Genomic DNA, 19205 nt, shown 5'->3' on the forward strand with positions numbered 1-19205 from the left:
GCCCTTCTTGAGGAGCCGCCAATTCTGCAGCTACTCAAGAATTTTCCAGCATTTTATGGAACCCGAAGGTTCATTACCGTGTTCACAAGAGCCCTTCACTGGTCCTTATCCTGAGTCAGATCATTCCAATCCATACCATCCCAAACTATCTCTCTTAGATCCATGTTAATATTGTTCACCCACCTACTCCTTGGTCTTCCCAGTAGTCTCTTTCCTTCTGGCTTTCCCACCAATATCCTATACGCATTCCTCGTCTCCCCCTTTCATGTCACATGACCTGCCCACTTCATCCTTCTTGATTTGTTCATTCTAATCATACTTGGAGAAGTGTACAAGTTATGAAGCTCCTCATTATGCAGTTTTCTCCAACCTCCTGTCACTTCATCCCTCTTCGGTCCAAATATTCTCTTCAACACCCTGTTCTCAGTCACCCTCAGTCTATGTTCCTCCCTTAAAGTGTGAAACCAAGTTTCACACCCAACAGAACCACAGGCAAAATTATACTGTAGATTTGTATATTCTAATTTTTATGTTTTTGAACAGCAGACGAGAAGACAAAAGGTTCTGGACTGAATGGTATCAAATGTTACCCGAGTTCAATCTCCTCTTAATTTCCTCCTGAATCAGGTTTCGATCTGTTATCGTTGTTCCCAAATATCTGAACTGTGCCACATTTTCAAAACATTTGTTTTCTATCTTTGTGTCATGATTTTGCCCTGCATTTTGGTGACGAGACAGCAACATATGCTTAGTTTTTTTTTTTAGTGTTTACTTCTAGACCAACCTCATTGCTTGCGTCAATTAAAGTTTATGTGTTTTTCTTTATGGTATCTACATTATCACCCAGTAGATTCACATAATCGGCATAGACCAACAGCTGATGTGTCCCGTTTAATTTCAGTCCCACCTAGTTTCCCTGGACCTTCCTAATGGCATATTCTAAAGCAAAGTTGAACAGGAGTGGCGATAAAGCATCTCCTTGTTTTAGACCATTCTGGATAGGAAATTTATCAGACAAATGTTTACCTACACAGACTTTACTATACGTTTCGTTTAAGCACATTTTAATCAACCTAACGAGTTTCATGGGTATCCCAAATTCTATCAGAATATTGTACAATACTTCCCTCTTAACTGATTCATAGGCTTTCTTGAAGTCTATGAATAGCTGATGTACTGTCTCATTGTACTCCCATTTGTTCTCCAATATCTGACGCTCTATGTCACAGTATCGAACGCTACATGTCCGGTCGTGGTTGACCATCGTCAGGAGTATACATATATAATGATAGATATTTTCTGAGTATGTAATCAAAATTGATTTCTTTCGTCCTATAATTAAGCTGTTTTTTTAAAGAATATGTTAAAAGTCTGTAACTTATAAAAGAATTTAAAACGTTTGTACATATTACATATGTATATATAGCATATAAAACGTGAATATTTTGGAAGTTATTTGGTTGATGTGTTTATGTTTATATGAATTTACATATTAAATCACACGTTTAGCTGAGCCCTTCTTGAGAACAACTACGAGTATATGTGCAACTACTCAAGAACTTCCCAGCATTTTATGAAACCCAAAGGTTCATTACCGTGTTCACAAGAGCCATCCACTGAATTTACGTATTATATTTATTGTATGAAGTTTTATGTTTTTGTAATATACGCATAATATACGTATTTTCAGCAATACATCGTAATATGTTTATGATTATATATGCATATACTTGATGATGGTCAACCACGACCGAAATATGTAGTGTTCAATATAATAAAGTTTTATATTAATATATTCAATTCAATCGCTTATTATGTACAACAGAATTGACCTGTAATGTGACGGCATAAATCCTAAGTCTGTGTACACAACAGGATGCATAACATAAAAATAAGTTTTGAAGTTGCATCCTGAGTTCAGAAGCTCCAGATTTGGGAGAAGTATTTTGGCATAAATTTGGTCAAATACGATATGTTACTAAGAAAGCAGTCTTCTGGGATTTGGCACCGTGTATATGTGGTGTTAACCGACGTTTCGGAGGAACGTATCGCCCCCATCTTCAGGGTAGAAGAAAAATTATAAGAATTCTGCAAGCGACAACACCGTGAGAAACGGTAAAGCAGACGAATTGTGGGGAATTTTCCTTGGGATTAAAACGACCGGCGCTTGAAGCTTACCACTCACATCCGTCTCATGTGGAGATTTAGAATACGCAGATCTATACTTTTGTTCTTCCGTGCGTCTTCTTGGCATAATGCTTAATATTCTAAGCACAGGAATAAAGTGTACTTTTCGCTTTAAACGTCTTTAGCTAGAATATTTTCTTTTTCACCTTATAACTTAGAGAGAAAATTGCTTCATGTGGAGAAAGACTGATGTGAGATCAAATTTCAACTCTTTCTTGGGTGTGAATGTCTTTGAGTTACGTCTGCCTCTGATTGGGATTTACTCCATGCTGCTTCAGTCTTCTGGCTTTCTCACATTGCTGTGTTATTTCGTAAAGCAGTATGACCGGAAGAAAACTTCTGTTCCTCGTGCACTTTATTTGTCGAGAGAACCAATAGCGAATTGTATCGGTATCTACAATCGTTCTACGCTGGTCCTCTTCATCAGCCATCAGAGATACGGAGAAGAGAGACTTTTTTTTTTTTTTTTACCGTTGGGATGTGAAAAGCGAGTAATGAAGTTCTCTGCACAGGAGTTTCCTGTGGTTTGGTGTTAGAAAGTGAAGTCGCAGCCTATTAGGTTATTGGAGACGTTATGACAGGATCTAAGAGGATAGAAGGAAAGAGAAACCATTTCACATGTCGATTTTTAGAGGGAAAGAAATTCCCAAATGTAATGTCTTAACTTTAATAGAGAGAACACGAGGGAAATCAGTGCTGAACTCTTCAGATAATCTACCAACCACTAAAATAGATAGGATTATTTTTTTATCTTAATGAAATCTGATCTTTCGAGGATTGTTTCAGCTTATTCGACTGATATAAAAATGAAAATATTCAGTTAATGTGTGACAATTTGAAATGTATCTATAATATGATTTGTTTTATTTACCTAAAACAAATCAACTACTTTGCTCTTCATATTGCGGTATTCTGTGATATAATTACCTGTTCATTCTGGTAGGTGTGTACCAGTGTTTCAGAGAAACATGCTGCCCCGCCCCCGTTCTGATGTTAATTGTGTTTTAAAGAAGGAAGTAGTGATTTTCTCCGAAGGCTTACTTTCTAGCAGACTATATGGTGTCGCAAGATACGATCAGAATTTAATGATGATTATTTGAGGTTTCCACAGCTGTGTTTTGGTCTGTTATGTTACATAGCCATAAGGAAGTTCAAGATGAGCAGCTTTCTTGCTGCTAAATTCTCACCATCACTTGAGCGACATAATTTTCGATTCTGAAGATGGAGGCAGTACATTCTTTCGAAACATCGGATGACTTCTATTTGTCTAAACGGCGTCAATCCCAGACTACGATTCACTAAATTATGGTGATTGATAATATTGTCACGATTTATGGACGTGACTGATAAGACGGGATTTGGATTGCTAATTGGATTTATTTATCACTCCTTGTTCAATCACAATAAACTATAATAACTCACAAGAAATCTTTAGCCTAACCCTTCTTCCGTGACTGCCTAGGACTCACTCAATTCTGACTTGACTGCCTCTACTCTCTGACTTTCTCTAGCTGAACTCCACCTGAAGTTCTGGAGATACAATCAGACAGGGTTATATAGCCTCTGGTTGGACCTCACGGAAAACATATCAATGGCCTAGCAGTGGACGTCTACTCTTGTCCCATATTGTTTCTAACTGCACAAACCTCAGTATGTGCTTTATTTACAGCTGAGTTCAGTTTAAAGAATTTTCAAAATATTAACTAGAGAACAGAGGGGCACGCGGTAACGTAGTTGGTTGAGGCACTATGCTTCAAGCCGGAAGGTCGCGGGTCCGAGTCCGTCCTCTGTTCTGGTGAGGTGGATCTCTTCAATTTACCAAATCCGCCCAACCGTACTATGGCCCTGGGGCCGACTCAGCCTCTAACAGGAAATAGTGCCAGGAATCTTCCTGGGATTAAAGGGCGGCCGGCGCGTAAGTCTGACAACCTGACCGCCATCTGTGAGCCGATAACAGGGATACAGAGATAACTTTACCTTGCACTTCATGCCTTCAAGTACAAAAAGAAGACACCAATACTTCTCACCATATCCGATGAGAAAGAGTGAAGAGATATAATTTTCTCACATTTCAGTACGGTTTATGTCATAAATTAATGTGCCAGTCTAGTCTGCCCTTGTGTGCTTTGGCCACTGAATTATTTATAGCTGAAGCTCTCCAAAACTGTGGAAAATCCAGACAGTGAAGAATGGAGCGAGGCTTAAAATATGAGAACTTTTGAATATTAATGATAACCATTAATACCGTTTATTTTAATGTGCCCTTCTTTACACGTAATTCACATCTGTACTTTATTATGAAAAACGGAAGTAAAATAAATTATTGTCCATGTTTGAATTGGTGATTTTTCTTCGGGGCTAATTAACGAAGCTGTCAGTAGCTGGATATAAAGCGACGATTTGCAGGATGATCAGTGAAAGATGAAGTGGAAAAGACTTTGAAGAACGCGGCCGTGGAATAATCGAGGTATTACACCGGCATATTTATAGAGAGACTGAGGAAAATTGCGAAGAACTTCAGGTAGGATAACCAGTTCACTGTCCGAAATTCAAAACGTGCATCTCCAGAATGAGAGTTTAGGGCGTCGCTGCTAAGCTAACCCCATACATAGTCAAAGTCAAAGTCACATAGCGGCTGTCGGTCAGTCAGTAAGTCGTGGTGTCGAGCCCCACCTGGGGCTCTTGATCCGATATTTATTACTGTTTGACAGTTAGGGTCTTGTATTTGTGGGCGCCCTCTCTGACGAGAAGACGGGTCTGTCTTTTGTGTATATGCTGCTGGCCCTTGCCAACGCAGTCTTTCTCAGGTCCGAGTCCCTTGGGATTCGTGACCATATTTTACTGTCTCAGATTTGAGACTCCCCGTTTCGTTGCCTCCTACGACTCGCAGGGTCACGGCGGAGGATACGAACTGTTATATCCTGCACTCGGACTGAATAGAGAACATCTCGTCGAAGGTTCAGTTTCCCTGTTAGCTGGAATATCCGTTGCCTCGGAAATTCAACAATTCTGCCTCTGTTGGGTAGGCAGTTTCCTAAGCAGCATGCGTTCTCATTGTCCGTTGCGCAGCAATGGATATCCTATAGTCCGGCTTTCAGGCAGCATGTCACAATAGAGAGGAATATTATATTTCGGTGGCTTAATCGTATGTGTCAGGATAATATTAAGATTGGTCCTAAAAGACTAGGGTTTAAAGATTACGACTGTAGTCTTGATTGCCATAAGAGTGTTTTTTAGTTATATAAAAAGATAAAGCAATCCCTGTAACAGGCCGTGGAGGCCCATAGGGTTGTGAGGCGTCGTGGCACCCAAATTTTCTAGACAGTCATCTCATAGATGGCGATGAGGTTGTCAGCCTTACGCGCCTGCCACCCTTTACCCCCAGGAAGATTCCTGGTACTCATTTCTGTTACAATGTGAGTCGACCTCAGGGCTATAATGCGGCTGGAAGGATTAGGTCAATTGAGAAATCGAATGACGTAGGGAATCGAACCCGCGACCTCCCGGCTTGTAGCATAGTTATATATATAATTGTATATATATCTTATTTGGAATATACACATGTACTCTAATTGGGTCAACTCGGCACGGCGGCCACTGATTGGCCTATTGTAGCCTGCCCCAGATTATTATGATGATGGAGAATTTGGAGGAATGAAGATTGGCAAGGGAAATCGAAGTACTCGGAGAAAACCCACCCCAGCGCCACTTTGTCCACCACGAATCCCACTTCACCAGACCCGGGATCGAACCCGGGCCGCCGTGGTGGGAAGCCAGCGACTAACCGCTTGAGCTATGGCGCGTCCTTACATGTACTCCAAATTGGCGTCTTAATTACACGTTTCCCCCCTGGTCTTCTTGTAGTCAGATCTACAGTGAAAACGGCAGCGTACACGACGTCCGTGAGACAGTTAAAGCATATTACTTTTCATGATTATGAATTTGGATAGCCCTGAGGGATAATAAGTGAAACGAAATTATATTTGGAGTTTGGGCGTGCAGTAAAATATCAGTTTTCATGTCCTTAGTTTTCAAAATGAAAGGTAGATTCTGTATACCTGAGCTGTTGCAATGACGTGTTTCCGTTACCACCCCCTCCCCCTCCCCGTGTCTCTGTCTGGCCATCACCACCCTCTCTCGCATCCTCCCGTGCGTCTTCATTTCAGCAACACCTGCCGCTTCGCCGTCCGGATCTGCTTGGACACAGTGCAGAAAGGGCACATGTCGCAGTAAATTTCAATTACTGCCTTGTATACCTGGGATAGCTCAGTTTTAGTGTAGCGACGAGCTACTGACTGGATAGGCGAGGAAAATTGGTTCGCCTCTTGGCAAGTGTACGCGATGTGTCTCTTCAACAGCGTCGAAACGGGCTCTGGGGCCCGACCAACCTTGTATAAAATGTCTCCCGGATTAAAGAGGTCGGGGCGTAAAGTTGACCACTGATGCTGAGATCAAGAGCATTGGAGCTATACCTCCACTCCCCTATAGGTCTTCATTGCATGGCTTACTTAAAAAGCAGAGAGAATTCATCTTTTCTTTTACCTGCATCTGCTAATAGTAATATGGAAATTTTATTGATTTTCTTAACACATCTCAATGCACTCAAGTACAAAAATTAGATCGATGACAGAAGAAGCAAGAGCTGTCACCGTTTATTAAGTCGTTTTCTGCATTAAACGTGCTAGAAAATTTGTATTGCTGTATTGCCAGAAATATAATCGGTTCGTTCTCGAATAATACCATGAAAATAAAATTAAAAATTGACAAATTAAATGAAATTTATCGTGCATGTTTTCTCTGCGGAGACTGGCATTAGCAGTAGTAGCTGAAGTCGGATTGAGAGTCTTAACGCCTGCGCTCTAGATTATCTGCCGTATTCTTCTGATGGAGAAGTTGCCGCACCAGCACGGCGCTCCCGTTCAGAGACATAATCCTAATTTTAGTATCAGATTTTATATTTCTACAGAGGGAGGAACCATAACTAATAATGCAGTTATTTTTGGTATCTTTTGAGACAATTTGTGAATGGATGTGCGTGGCTTCTTAGTCTGGGGCCACACGAACGCACGAAGTACGTCCGTTGCAACGAACGTACTTTATGACGGGCTTTGCTGAGGACACCACAGTTGCAGAATGCGGTGCGTAGTTTTTTTGTCTGCAATGGAGCCAGAAGAAAGCTTAACATTCGCCTCTCTTGTTTATTTCTATAATGGACGTTACGACGTTCGTTACAACGGACACATTTTGTGCGCTCGTGTGGCCCCAGCCTTAGTCCTCAGTTTGGGCCCGTCTTTTAACCGAATTTGAAATATTGAATGACAGCCCAGAAATCTAAAATATTTTAATCTAAATTAACCCATTCGTTTATCGTCTTTTATTCTGTTGTGTGTTGGTACTGGTGAGATTGAAATTATATAGAACGATCTATATTTACATAATAATTAAGAACAAGGAAAATTGCTTTCCCATACTGAAACTGTAGCTATACTCTCGAGCAGGAATGCAGTACAGAAGGAAGCTGAAAACAGACTAAAATATAAAAATTTAGTATGTGAATTCAGAGAATGTCGAATATGAAATGCTTTGTCATAAGGTAATTAATTACTGTGAGCGACAAGAATTTTAACTAAGGGCTAAAAGAATATCTGAAAGCAATATCAGGAAAAAATTCAATACATTCTTTACGAAAGCAGCCGAAATGGGAGCATCGCATTTATTAAAGAAAAGTACTAACGCGGCAGCGAATTTGGTTGAGGCACTATGCTACAAGCCTGAAGGTCGCTGGTTCAAGTCCCGATGAGGTCAATGGATTTTTTCCAATTGACATAATCCATCCAGCAGCACTGTGGCGGCGTCGACCCAGCCTCTAACAGATATGAGCACCAGGAATAGTCTTGGAATAACTGGCTGCTTGCCAATTCACTTCACTCCACTGCACTCAACTTAACTAAATCGCTCAAGTCAAAGTTATATTGCGACTGACGTCCGGTCGGTCAGTCAGTCAGTCACTCAGTCACTCAGTCAGTAAGTAAGGGGAGATATGACCAGATATTTATTTCTGTTTGACAATTACAGTATTGCTTTTGTGGGGAACCCTCTCTGACGAGAGGACGGGTCTTCCTCTTGTATATGCTGCTGTCCCTTGCCAGTGCAGCCTTTTTCGGGTCCAAGTCCCTTGGGACTCGTGACCATATTTTACTCTCTCAGATTTGAGGTTTCCCTTTTCGTCGCCTCCTACGACTCGCAAGGTCACGGTGGAGGTAATCGACCACCCCTCCACACGGGTTTTCTCTACTCACTCCAGTAATTGTCCTGCTTTTAACACCTAGGCACGTACCGCGCAGAAAACACCACTTCGAAGCCAGTCCATTGGATTATGATTTGAATATGTTGCCTAACAGCTGGCATTGTTTAGAGAACCATAACCAAGCAACTACAATGTTATTCTGCAGCAATCTATATCGTAGACTTGTGTCACTGTTAAATTGAAGCCGTCGAGAGCCTTACCTCAGCTTTCCTAGTGGTTCTGACTAACTGTACAACGTGCCACGAATTTATGGGTTACGTCAGAACTGTCGGGTTACCTCCCTTTCCTGTGCTTGTTTCCACCCTCGTTATTAGAGCCTCTCGTTGCAACCTGTATCGTCCCTATGCAACCCCACATGGATGTAACCACGGCAATGTCGCATTTTTACAGTAATTGTGTTTCAGCTTAATGCTGCTTGTCCACTTCACAGCGGAAACAGCATGACTGCGACAGTAACAGTTGGTACGCCTGGTTTTCGCGGCGATTGGTAACACGAACGATATAAAATAACATATCCATGAATATTTGCGTACACGTATGTGCGACTGTTTATAAAATGTATTTTTGTGTGAATGAAAATTTAGGTTTCATATATTATACACAAGAATATGACACTGAAGAGATACGTAAATTTTTCGTCATACGATGTAACTCTTTTTTATTTCCTCAGTCTTTACAAAATGGGTGAGATGTTTCACTAAATGCTCGCCGTCGTTAGGGCTCACAAATTACCTGAAGAGATGCGTGGAATTTATATTAACAGATGTACGTTATTATGTAGCCTACAACTCTTAAAATAAAGTTTACGCACGAGTATGTGTTCAGATAACTGAGGGCCAGATTATGGCAGTTGCGTGTTGAAATATGTCGCCCATTTTGTAAAGACCCTAGAGTGAAAAAAATATGAGTTGTGTGGCGCAAAAAAAGAATTGCGTGTAACGCAACATTATACAATAAAACTTAAGTTAAACGTGTATACAAAACATAACACTTAAAACAACTATAAATGATGAAGTCGAGGAGGATGAGATGGGTACGGTATGTAGTACGCATGCGGAAGAAGAAGAAGAATATATATATAAGATATTGGTGGGAAAGCAAAAAGGAAATAGACCACTGAGAATACCTAGATGTATTTGGAAGAATAAAAATATTAAAATGTCCGGTCTAGAAAACCGTGATTAATGGCCGTGGAAATCCGTTGCGCAGACCACGCGACACGCTCTGTCCGCAAAAGTTGGCACTAACTTCGCCGACAAACGACGATTCCATAAAATGCTAGGAAGTCCTTGAGTAAAAAAGAAAAGTAAAGCTATCCATGTAAGAGGCCGTGAAGGCCTATAGGGTTGTGAGACGTTAAGGGTTCCACATTATCTAGACAATCGGCTCAAAGATGGCGGTACGGTTGTCAGCCTTACGCGCCTGCCGCACTTTACTCCCCAGGAAAATTATTTAACTAATTCCTGGTAATAATTTCTGATAAAGGCTGAGTCGAATCCAGGGCCATAGTGCGGCTTGAAAGATTAGGTAAACTGAAAAAAGTCCAATGAGCTCATCGGGACTTGAACCCGCGACCTTCCGGCTAGTAGCATAGTGCCTCAATCACGTATATAAACAATAAATAAATTTCCTATCACTATTTATTCATAATTTGTACAATGTTGATAATAACTCAGAATACGAAGGGGGGATTTTTACCCTGGGGTAAAGCTGCCGGGCTGTGAAGCTGGCCACTCACCAACTAGTACCGAGATTAAGAATACGTGAATCTATACATCCATTCATCCATACGTCTTCATGGCCTGGTGCTTAAATTAAGAACAGGGATAAGTTTATTACCTCAAAATATATAGTGTCAAGTGATAAATTAATTAACAATTATAAATCAGGAAGAAAGTGATCGTGGCTGAATATAATGTTCTGTCACTGTATTTGTATGGAATTACTGGGGAGACAGTTGTTGGTGCCTCTGCCGAGATTTGAACCATGCACCTCCCGGAGACAAGAGGTAAGCGTGTGCCGTTTGAACCAGTCTGCCTTGTCATCCGTATGTATGAACGCATGTGTAGCTCATGTTAAAATAGTAATATATACATACATATATATGGTTAGGAGTGTGGTAGAAGGCTCACATGTCAAGATGACACGGGAATTTCCGTCGTTGGCGGAAGTACAGAGAAGGGCTTTTGAAAGTTTCCCGAGAAGCGTGCACTTCTAACGGAGAATAAAAGATAAACAGATATATGTTTCTCTGAAACGTCAGTTGACGCTCAACGGATTACACAACGTTATATCCAAAAAGATAAAAAGGAACTCTTCAGTAACATTTTGTCTGAATGTAATTCTGCATTATATCTACTGTTATGTTTCAGCATCCTGTTGCATTGGTTCAGAATTCGAATTGCATGGACAGTCTTGAAGGCGCAACTTCTTGTCGCGTTCCTACACTGTTGCTGTGCTAGCCTGTGTCACTCTTTTATACAAGTAAATATCACTTCTACAACAAGTTTCGACCTTATAAGGCCATCATAAGTTAGATACTTTTATGTAATTGTTGCTCTGTACTGATTTTATAGTTTATTATTGTGAAAGGAGAGGATATGTTGTTTTTGAGGTCATATTCTGTATGCCGTGATACTGTATGGTTTCTGTGGATGACAGTTGGTTACTACCGCTGACGTAAATCATCTCCAATCATATTGCGACATATCAACGCATTTCCAGGCAACGGCTCGAAATACCCCGCGATACGCGGACGCAACAATGGGACAATGTTTATAGCTCTGTGGGAACTGCCCACATTCAAGCAAGTGTGACAACGCAAGCGTCATTGCTTAGCAACAACGAGTAAACAACGGTTGCTAGGCAAAAGCGAGTAAACAGCGGTTGCTAGGGAACTTGTAAACACGGTATCTGGCAACAGCAGTACCTATTACGTAACCGTTTTCTATATGTCCGACTCCGGGCTACATAAGAAGATACACTGAGTTACAGTGACAGTCTAGTTCTACCGTTCTACGATTCTAGTTCAGTGTTCAAGCAGTTCACTATTGTTGTTATCCATCTGTGTATACTGTGCAGCTGCAATAAATCCTATAGGACAGTCCATAAAGTGGTCCTTTATCCTCTGTATTCGCTCACCGTCGTCTTCTCCTGCCCCATGTACTGTCGGACTCATCATCACCGAAGGAAAATGCTGCTTCCTGCGCCTGCCTCAATGCCTTCATTTTCTTGTGGCGTTCGTATGCAGACACACATATCACATGGATCGGAGTGGCGATCTCCGCTTCAGCCTCAATCACAGATGTCATCAGTTCCTTCATCTGAAACTTCTGGGCACCAACTTCAGTTTTATTAATATTATCTGTGCTTCCAAGAAGTGTTGGAGGATAATACCTGAAATCCTGGATGTGTGTGAGATCACGAGGGCNTATCAGCATACTCGTATTCTCAAGTGTAGGTTGGTAAGCGTGACGAAAATAACGGGTTCCAGTTCGGATGATTGGATTTATTAGCACTTCGGTTACACTCTCTCTCTCTTAATTACAATTAACATTGCACTATTGCTGATTTACACAATTTACACTTCACCGTTACACAAATACTAGGATCCTCGGTTTTCAATAGTCGTCTCCTTGGAAAATATCTCAAGACAGAAACTAGCGCTTCAAATCACTATTAAGTCTTTATATCTTCAATAACGCTGTACTCCCCTGACCTAATTTGCACTCAGTCTTCACAATTCACTAAGGAAACGCTCCATTCTCGTCCTTGTACTCCCAACAGCTGAAACCTACTGGACTCTCTTTCGCTGCAAGCAGACTCCGTGCCGCGGCACGGACAACGCAGGAAACACAGTTCTATTGTTGCGTAGTGCAGACCACATAGAAAACAAGTCACTTGATAGGTATTTCGCCAGTCTATTGGCGCGCTGACTGTTGCCTAGCAATGAGCTGTGGGAACTGTGCCCACATTCAAGCAATGACGCTTGCCTTGTCACACTTGCTTGAATGTGGGCAGTTCCCACAGCTCATTGCTAGGCAACAGTCAGCGCGCCAATAGACTGGCGAAATACCTATCAAGTGACTTGTTTTCTATGTGGTCTGCACTACGCAACAATAGAACTGTGTTTCCTGCGTTGTCCGTGCCGCGGCACGGAGTCTGCTTGCAGCGAAAGAGAGTCCAGTAGGTTTCAGCTGTTGGGAGTACAAGGACGAGAATGGAGCGTTTCCTTAGTGAATTGTGAAGACTGAGTGCAAATTAGGACAGGGGAGTACAGCGTTATTGAAGATATAAAGACTTAATAGTGATTTGAAGCGCTAGTTTCTGTCTTGAGATATTTTCCAAGGAGACGACTATTGAAAACCGAGGATCCTAGTATTTGTGTAACGGTGAAGTGTAAATTGTGTAAATCAGCAATAGTGCAATGTTAATTGTAATTAAGAGAGAGAGAGTGTAACCGAAGTGCTAATAAATCCAATCATCCGAACTGGAACCCGTTATTTTCGTCACGCTTACCAACCTACACTTGAGAATACGAGTATGCTGATATTTCATATACATTTGTAATTGTGACAGTAAAGACATAAACACTTGAAATTGTCTAAATTAATACATCACATATTTCTATAGCAATTTAAAAATTAGTCTCACCGTTCTGTGCCATATCACCACAGGTCTCTCAAATACGAATTTCTCTCTTTCTGAATAAAATACATCACAGATATGTAACAGTTCTTTCTTAATACATTCATGAGTACGTATTCTGTTCACATAACACATATTTAAACTTACATATTCTCTGAAAGATATGTTTTCCTTGTAAGGCACCGGTCTCTGAGTGCAACTACTCCAAGGGCAACAACTACTTCCGTGTCCTACGCAGACAAGTTCTGTGTATGTTTCGTACCTGCATAGAAACTACTTTGTTTTGACGTAAAGTTATACGTCTCTGGCTGACGATGGCGCGTCATAACAGATGGAGTATAAGGCGGATGCGTGGGAACCCTGTGTAGGGCCGACCACAGAAACAGGAATGGTAAGAACATAATCTGGTTGTAAGGAACAAATAGGGGGCAGTCGCAGCAGACATTTCTACCTCGGAAACGAGGTTGTCACTATTTCCTACCTTATAATCCCACTACGTTTTCCACGTCCCAATTCGGCCAAGAATTTATGGCTCTGTAATATAACAATAGGAGGCGTGTCACGTTTATTGTACTTTTTACGCCAATCTTTTCTCCTTCTTTCTCCATTTCTTGTCTACTCTTCGAATGAAATATTTCATAATAATCCAAAGCTTTTGTATAGAACTACTTTTATATAATTTTCCCATTCTTTTCTTCTCTTACAATATTCTTTCCACGTTTGATCATAAAACTCCAATGGTTGTCTGCACTTAACCAGAGTTTTTCGTTCTCTGGTGAAAATTGATGTTCCACAGGGCTGCGAGAATTTTAACGACGTATTATTTTGATGACCAGAAAAATATCGGAAAGTTTTCCGAAACAGTAGCTCATTTATAATCTTATTGCCACGGCTGATACAGTGACCGCTCATAAAGTGGCGTGTTTATATCATAATATTGACATTTAATGTCTACAAGGGAACTTAAGTGGTGGCAAATGTCACATATTGATGTTTCATATCAAATACATGTGATTGCAATCATTTTTCCGTACCCCGACACTTGTCCTCCATATATAAAAATCAGAAATTGCATTACAGTCAAAACACAACTTAAAATTTTTCATTCTAAGTTTAAAAGGGGAAAAATTGTCCCTGTGCTTAAAATAGTGATGGGAATTGTATACGCTTGACTAATAGCCGTTATTTCTATGCTACCGTCATATATACCATCTTCTTCTCACATATATTGTCACATGTATGAGTGACTATAGACGGGGTTTGGGCTGGTAATTGGGTTTACTGACCACTTAGAGAACACAATTACAAGTAACAATAGCACTCTCGCTAATTCACACACTCTACGATTCACTACAGCACACGCTAAGTCTTTTCATTCTGCTGTCTTCACCAATTGTTGCCTGGTAACGGCTTTAAAGGCGGACGTTCACCTTACTCTGGGTTCCCGAACTGTCCTCGTGCCTTAATTACCAGCTTTAACAGCAACGGTTGTCAATGGCTGAACCTCAGCAGTTCTCTAACTCATACGCTCACTCACCAACCAACTACTTCGCTTCATTCAGCTGAACTGCACCAACTCGTCAACTATTTCACTTCGCTTCACTCAACTGAACTCACTAACTCGCCAACCACTACTTCACTTCACCCAGCTGATCTTCACTTCACTTCACTTCACTTCACTTCACTTCACCCAACTGAACTCGCTCCAATTCCATTGCACTCTTTACGTAGCCCCGACACGGACTACACAGAAAACACAGCTCTTCTATCGTTGCGTGCGTGTATGTTGCGGCCATGTACCTAGCAACGGTCGCTATTTACAGGGCCAAAACTTAGCAACGGGTCTACGAGCTACAATTTTTGCATTCTTATGCATCCATACATTATAGTGAATGGCTTCAAAAGCAACATACGAGTGTTGTGGTATCTTCGAAATAAAAAATTCCCATCTCTAACCACAGTTTCCGCCGGAAACTCCTCCATTAATCTATTCTTATACACAAATTTGGGGAGTGCATTATATTAGGTACCTTTTCCGTTAATTTCTGGAAGTATATTCCGTAACTACTACTACTAATAACTACTTTTACATATTGGGCCTAGAACGAGGGCATCCGTGGTGGCTTCGGGCTTTCCTATGTAGACATAAATCAAAGTTAACCATGTTTTATTTCTAAAAACTTTCAAATGTTGCGAAAATGCCGACACCAATATGAATCATACTTCATATGAGAGGGTGACTGCTTCCAAACAGAATGATGTTTGAGTAACATGTGATAGAATATAAAGAATTGCATATATGAATATTTTAATTATAGACTTTTAAATTCTGATGGGGTTCAGAACAGTTGAATGACTGCAAAGAATAAAGACACTAATTTATGTGAATACGAAACATGTTGCAAAAAATATGCATATGAATATGTAGAATGTATTTGTTAAATTCTGCGTTTGGTATCCGCATATCGGGCAAAATGATCGATTTTATATAAATCAAATGTAGTTACAGCTAACGTCACCCGCGCGTGTTCACACTTCTGTAATGAAGACAGATACGCGATTACAATGCTAAGTTTACTGTATTTTCCAACGATTTCATATTTGTGATATGAGGTTCTCACACAATGGTGATTATCCTATGTTAAATCGCCGTGCAGTTTAATAGAATGTCCTTAGAACTACAAGGTATTACAACCCAAAGGATCTTACTCCTTGATTTCATATTACGTAATTGAGAGCTGGTCAATTTCTTTGTAAGTAGTTACTATAGGATTCTGACGATGGTGTATAACACTCTGATATGTTGGGTTTTTGGACTTTATCCATCGTCCTGGTTTTTAAGATAACAAATAAAAACACGACGTTTCGGAAACTGGACCTGTTTCTGTCCTCAGCTCTTTCTAACGGACCCAACTGAATAGGTGTTCTCCTTCACCTGAGGACGGAAACAGATCCAGTTTCCGAAACGTCGTGTTTTTATTTGTTATCTTAAAAACCAGGACGATGGATAAAGTCCAAAAACCCAACATATCAGAATTCCTTTGTAGTTTCAACTTAATTTCGAGGCCCGTCGTTGTAAAAGAAAAAAAGACCATTTTTCTTGGCAATTTTTAATTTCGTTGAAGATTTTAAGTGACCTATTTTAAATCCGTTTTATTTTGATCTATAATTTTAGTGCATGATGAATATTTGGCAGATCACTTTGGCCGAGCGGTCTGAGGCATGAATCATCTTTGCCCTCACGAACATTGGGATCGTGGGTTCGAATCCCACTCGAGGCATGAATGTCTATATACGTTTGTTCTGTGTTTGTGTTATATGTATTTAGTGGTCTTGAGATGGGCTGATCCCCCGTCGGAGTCCTACTGGCTGTTTATAGATTCAGAAACTGAAAAAGCTGCCAAGGTCCACAGGGGTTGTACAGCCAGCCATAGATAGATAGATAGATAGATAGATGGGTGGGTGGAAAGATGGATAGGTAGGTGGGTTGGGTGGAAGGATGGAGGGATGGAGGGGTGGATGGATGGAGGAACATTTGGAGGCAGACAATATGAAGCAATAATCCGTCTTGGAATTCCGCGACAGTTCCTCACTGTTATTGCCATTTCCTTGTAGCTTAACAATGACACTGGCAGCAGCTCGAAATACATATGATCTGATGGTAAATTGATTTGTGAATAATGATTTGGAAAAATTATGGAAGGAAATTTTTGTGAAAACTGAGATACTATCACGGTAATTGCCTGGAAGGACCGAAGAAAACCACGAAAACGGTGACAGTATTCGATGTCATTGCCGAGATTCGAATTGAGCTCCTCTCAGATACAAGCAAGAAGGGTTACCTTTTGAGTTAATTTGTTCGATGATCCCTCACCGCAAATGGAGACTGGATTCTTAAGGCATTCTCTCATAAGTTGTCAGACTTGGTGAATGTGATAGAATTGCCTCATAAGAGAGCTCACTGAAGGGCGTTACAAGAGGAGAATGTAGGATATCGTGTCTGAGTGTTTCTGAGAAGCCATTTTCACTAAATATCTCTCTCCTTCTACCTCCGTGTATTCTTATCTGTCTCTAGTTCTATCAACATACTTAGCATATTTCCTCTACCATTTTAACATTCCCATACGATGTAACATTTCGTTAAATGTGTGAATCTTGTGGGATGTCATGTCGTATAGGTTGGTACACTCGGAAGAAAATATTTCCGAGCACGAAGTGTGTCAGAGGAAGAGGGTAAGGAAGGCAAAAGTGGGAAGAGTGTGGGGCAGTACAGGGCAGAATTGGGTTCTTTCCGTCTGCCCTATCGCTCGGCCGTCTTTCCCTTCCTCCTCTTAACACGGCTGACTGGTTGGCTGGACAACCACTCTCGTGTTTGTAACATTCACTGAAGCTCGGAGAAACTTTCCTACATGTGTAGATTTTCAACAGCTTTTCGGAGGAAACTTCTACATCCATATCCGAGATAAACTACATTACACCCGCGGTGAACGTCATGCTTATATTACTGCCGTGAAAGATTCAAAATTTACATTTCATAACATTTCTTAAAAGGATTCTACAAGGTTGCCCCGAAAGTAAATCAACGTATTAGTGAAGTGTGTTCTAAAATGCGATATAAATATTTTATTACCGAATTCAGAAAAAAAAATTAATTAGATCTTACATGTTAAATGTACAACTTGTAACGCTCTGATACCTTTATGCAAATTTCCTTGCAGGATTAAATATGAGCATCATTGTTATTGCGAGAGAATATTTTATGTTAACTGACTTTTGGACGACTCTGTACAAAGCCTTTCTTCATCTCAGTCTGACTTGTCTCTTGCAGGCTCCTATCATTCTTCTAGCCAACGTTATGTGACGTAATCTGGGTTTGTTCCCGTACAGTTTTTAATTTTCTCAGGATGGTTGAGTTTCTTCTGCATGCTCCTAGCATTCTGCCACCTGACTGTATTATACTGATGTCTGTCTGTGTCCCCCCCCCACACACACACACGCACGGAAGCACGCACTCCCTCTCTCTCTCTATGGCTCTACAGCCCTTTTCGACCTTGACATGTTTTTTCTTTAATTTTTTAATTCTATACATAGTTGATAGGACTCCTTGGACGGGGGATCAGCCCGTCGCAAGGCCGCTACCTACACACAGAACAACACAAACAGAATAAAGGCACACATACATCCATTTCTCGAGTGGGATTGAACCCACAATCACAGTGTTCGAGCGAGCGGAGACTGTTCATGCCTTAGGGGGCCATACACGTACGAGTCTGACTCGGCTCGGGTTCCAATGAGCCAAACTCGTTCGTGTGTGGGTCGCCACGCTCATACATGTGTGGTGAAATTAATCCGAGCCCGGCTCAGACCGCGCATTCACTGTCATCGGCTGTGTTCCCACACAGCGGTTCATAATCTCGGTATGATTATATTCTTCTGCAGGTTCCTCACATTCTGCTACCTGGCAGCCTTCAACTGTTGGCTGCTGCTGTGTCCCGCTACACTCAGCCACGACTGGCAAATGGGCTCCGTGCCCCTCCTCACCTCTCTCTCAGACTCACGGAACATCGCTACTTGTCTGTTCTTCGGTTGCTGTTTCCTTGTAGCCTACAGGGGCATCGCAGACTTCGAGGTAAGTTTAATACATCTTCTATTGTATAAATCCCTTTCATTGAGTCTCATGCGTTCCTTTGTTTCTCCCTGGTTGCTATGCGACTAGAACTGTTCTCCTTGAGTGTAACAAGCGATGTATGTCTATTCATGAGCGATCAAAGTGAATCGTTTTTCCGTCTATTAACAGTTATTTTAGTGAAGGAAGAAATTACTATGAGGAGTGACAGGGATGAATAAAATATTGGACAAAGGTATATATTTTTTTCGTAATCTGTTACAGGAGCTCAAGTCTAGTTTTGCCAATTTGACTGTATCAGATGCTTAAATCTAATCCTTATATATCTGAAGTTAACTGGGTCTGTGCCTAGTCTCAAGTCACAAATAATGGAATAAAAATGATATAAGTGTTTTCAGTCAACTTATTAGTATTGTTGTTATTATTATTATTATTATT

At 40.9% G+C, this 19205-nt stretch overlaps 1 protein-coding gene across 4 annotated transcripts in view; it reads left to right on the forward strand.

Annotated features, from left to right (window-relative positions):
• The window catches only part of LOC111874882 (protein O-mannosyl-transferase TMTC1), a 339223-nt gene that overhangs the window by 239713 nt on the left and 80305 nt on the right, over window positions 1–19205 (forward strand). For all 4 annotated transcript variants that reach the window (XM_033755644.1, XM_023870740.2, XM_033755642.1 and 1 more), the window contains one exon: window positions 18581–18770. In XM_033755644.1, coding sequence (XP_033611535.1) covers window positions 18581–18770 — 190 coding nt within the window. The remainder of the gene's footprint in view (window positions 1–18580; window positions 18771–19205) is intronic.

Source organism: Cryptotermes secundus, unplaced genomic scaffold (assembly GCF_002891405.2).
Source record: "Cryptotermes secundus unplaced genomic scaffold, Csec_1.0 scaffold160, whole genome shotgun sequence".
Taxonomy (NCBI): domain Eukaryota; kingdom Metazoa; phylum Arthropoda; class Insecta; order Blattodea; family Kalotermitidae; genus Cryptotermes; species Cryptotermes secundus.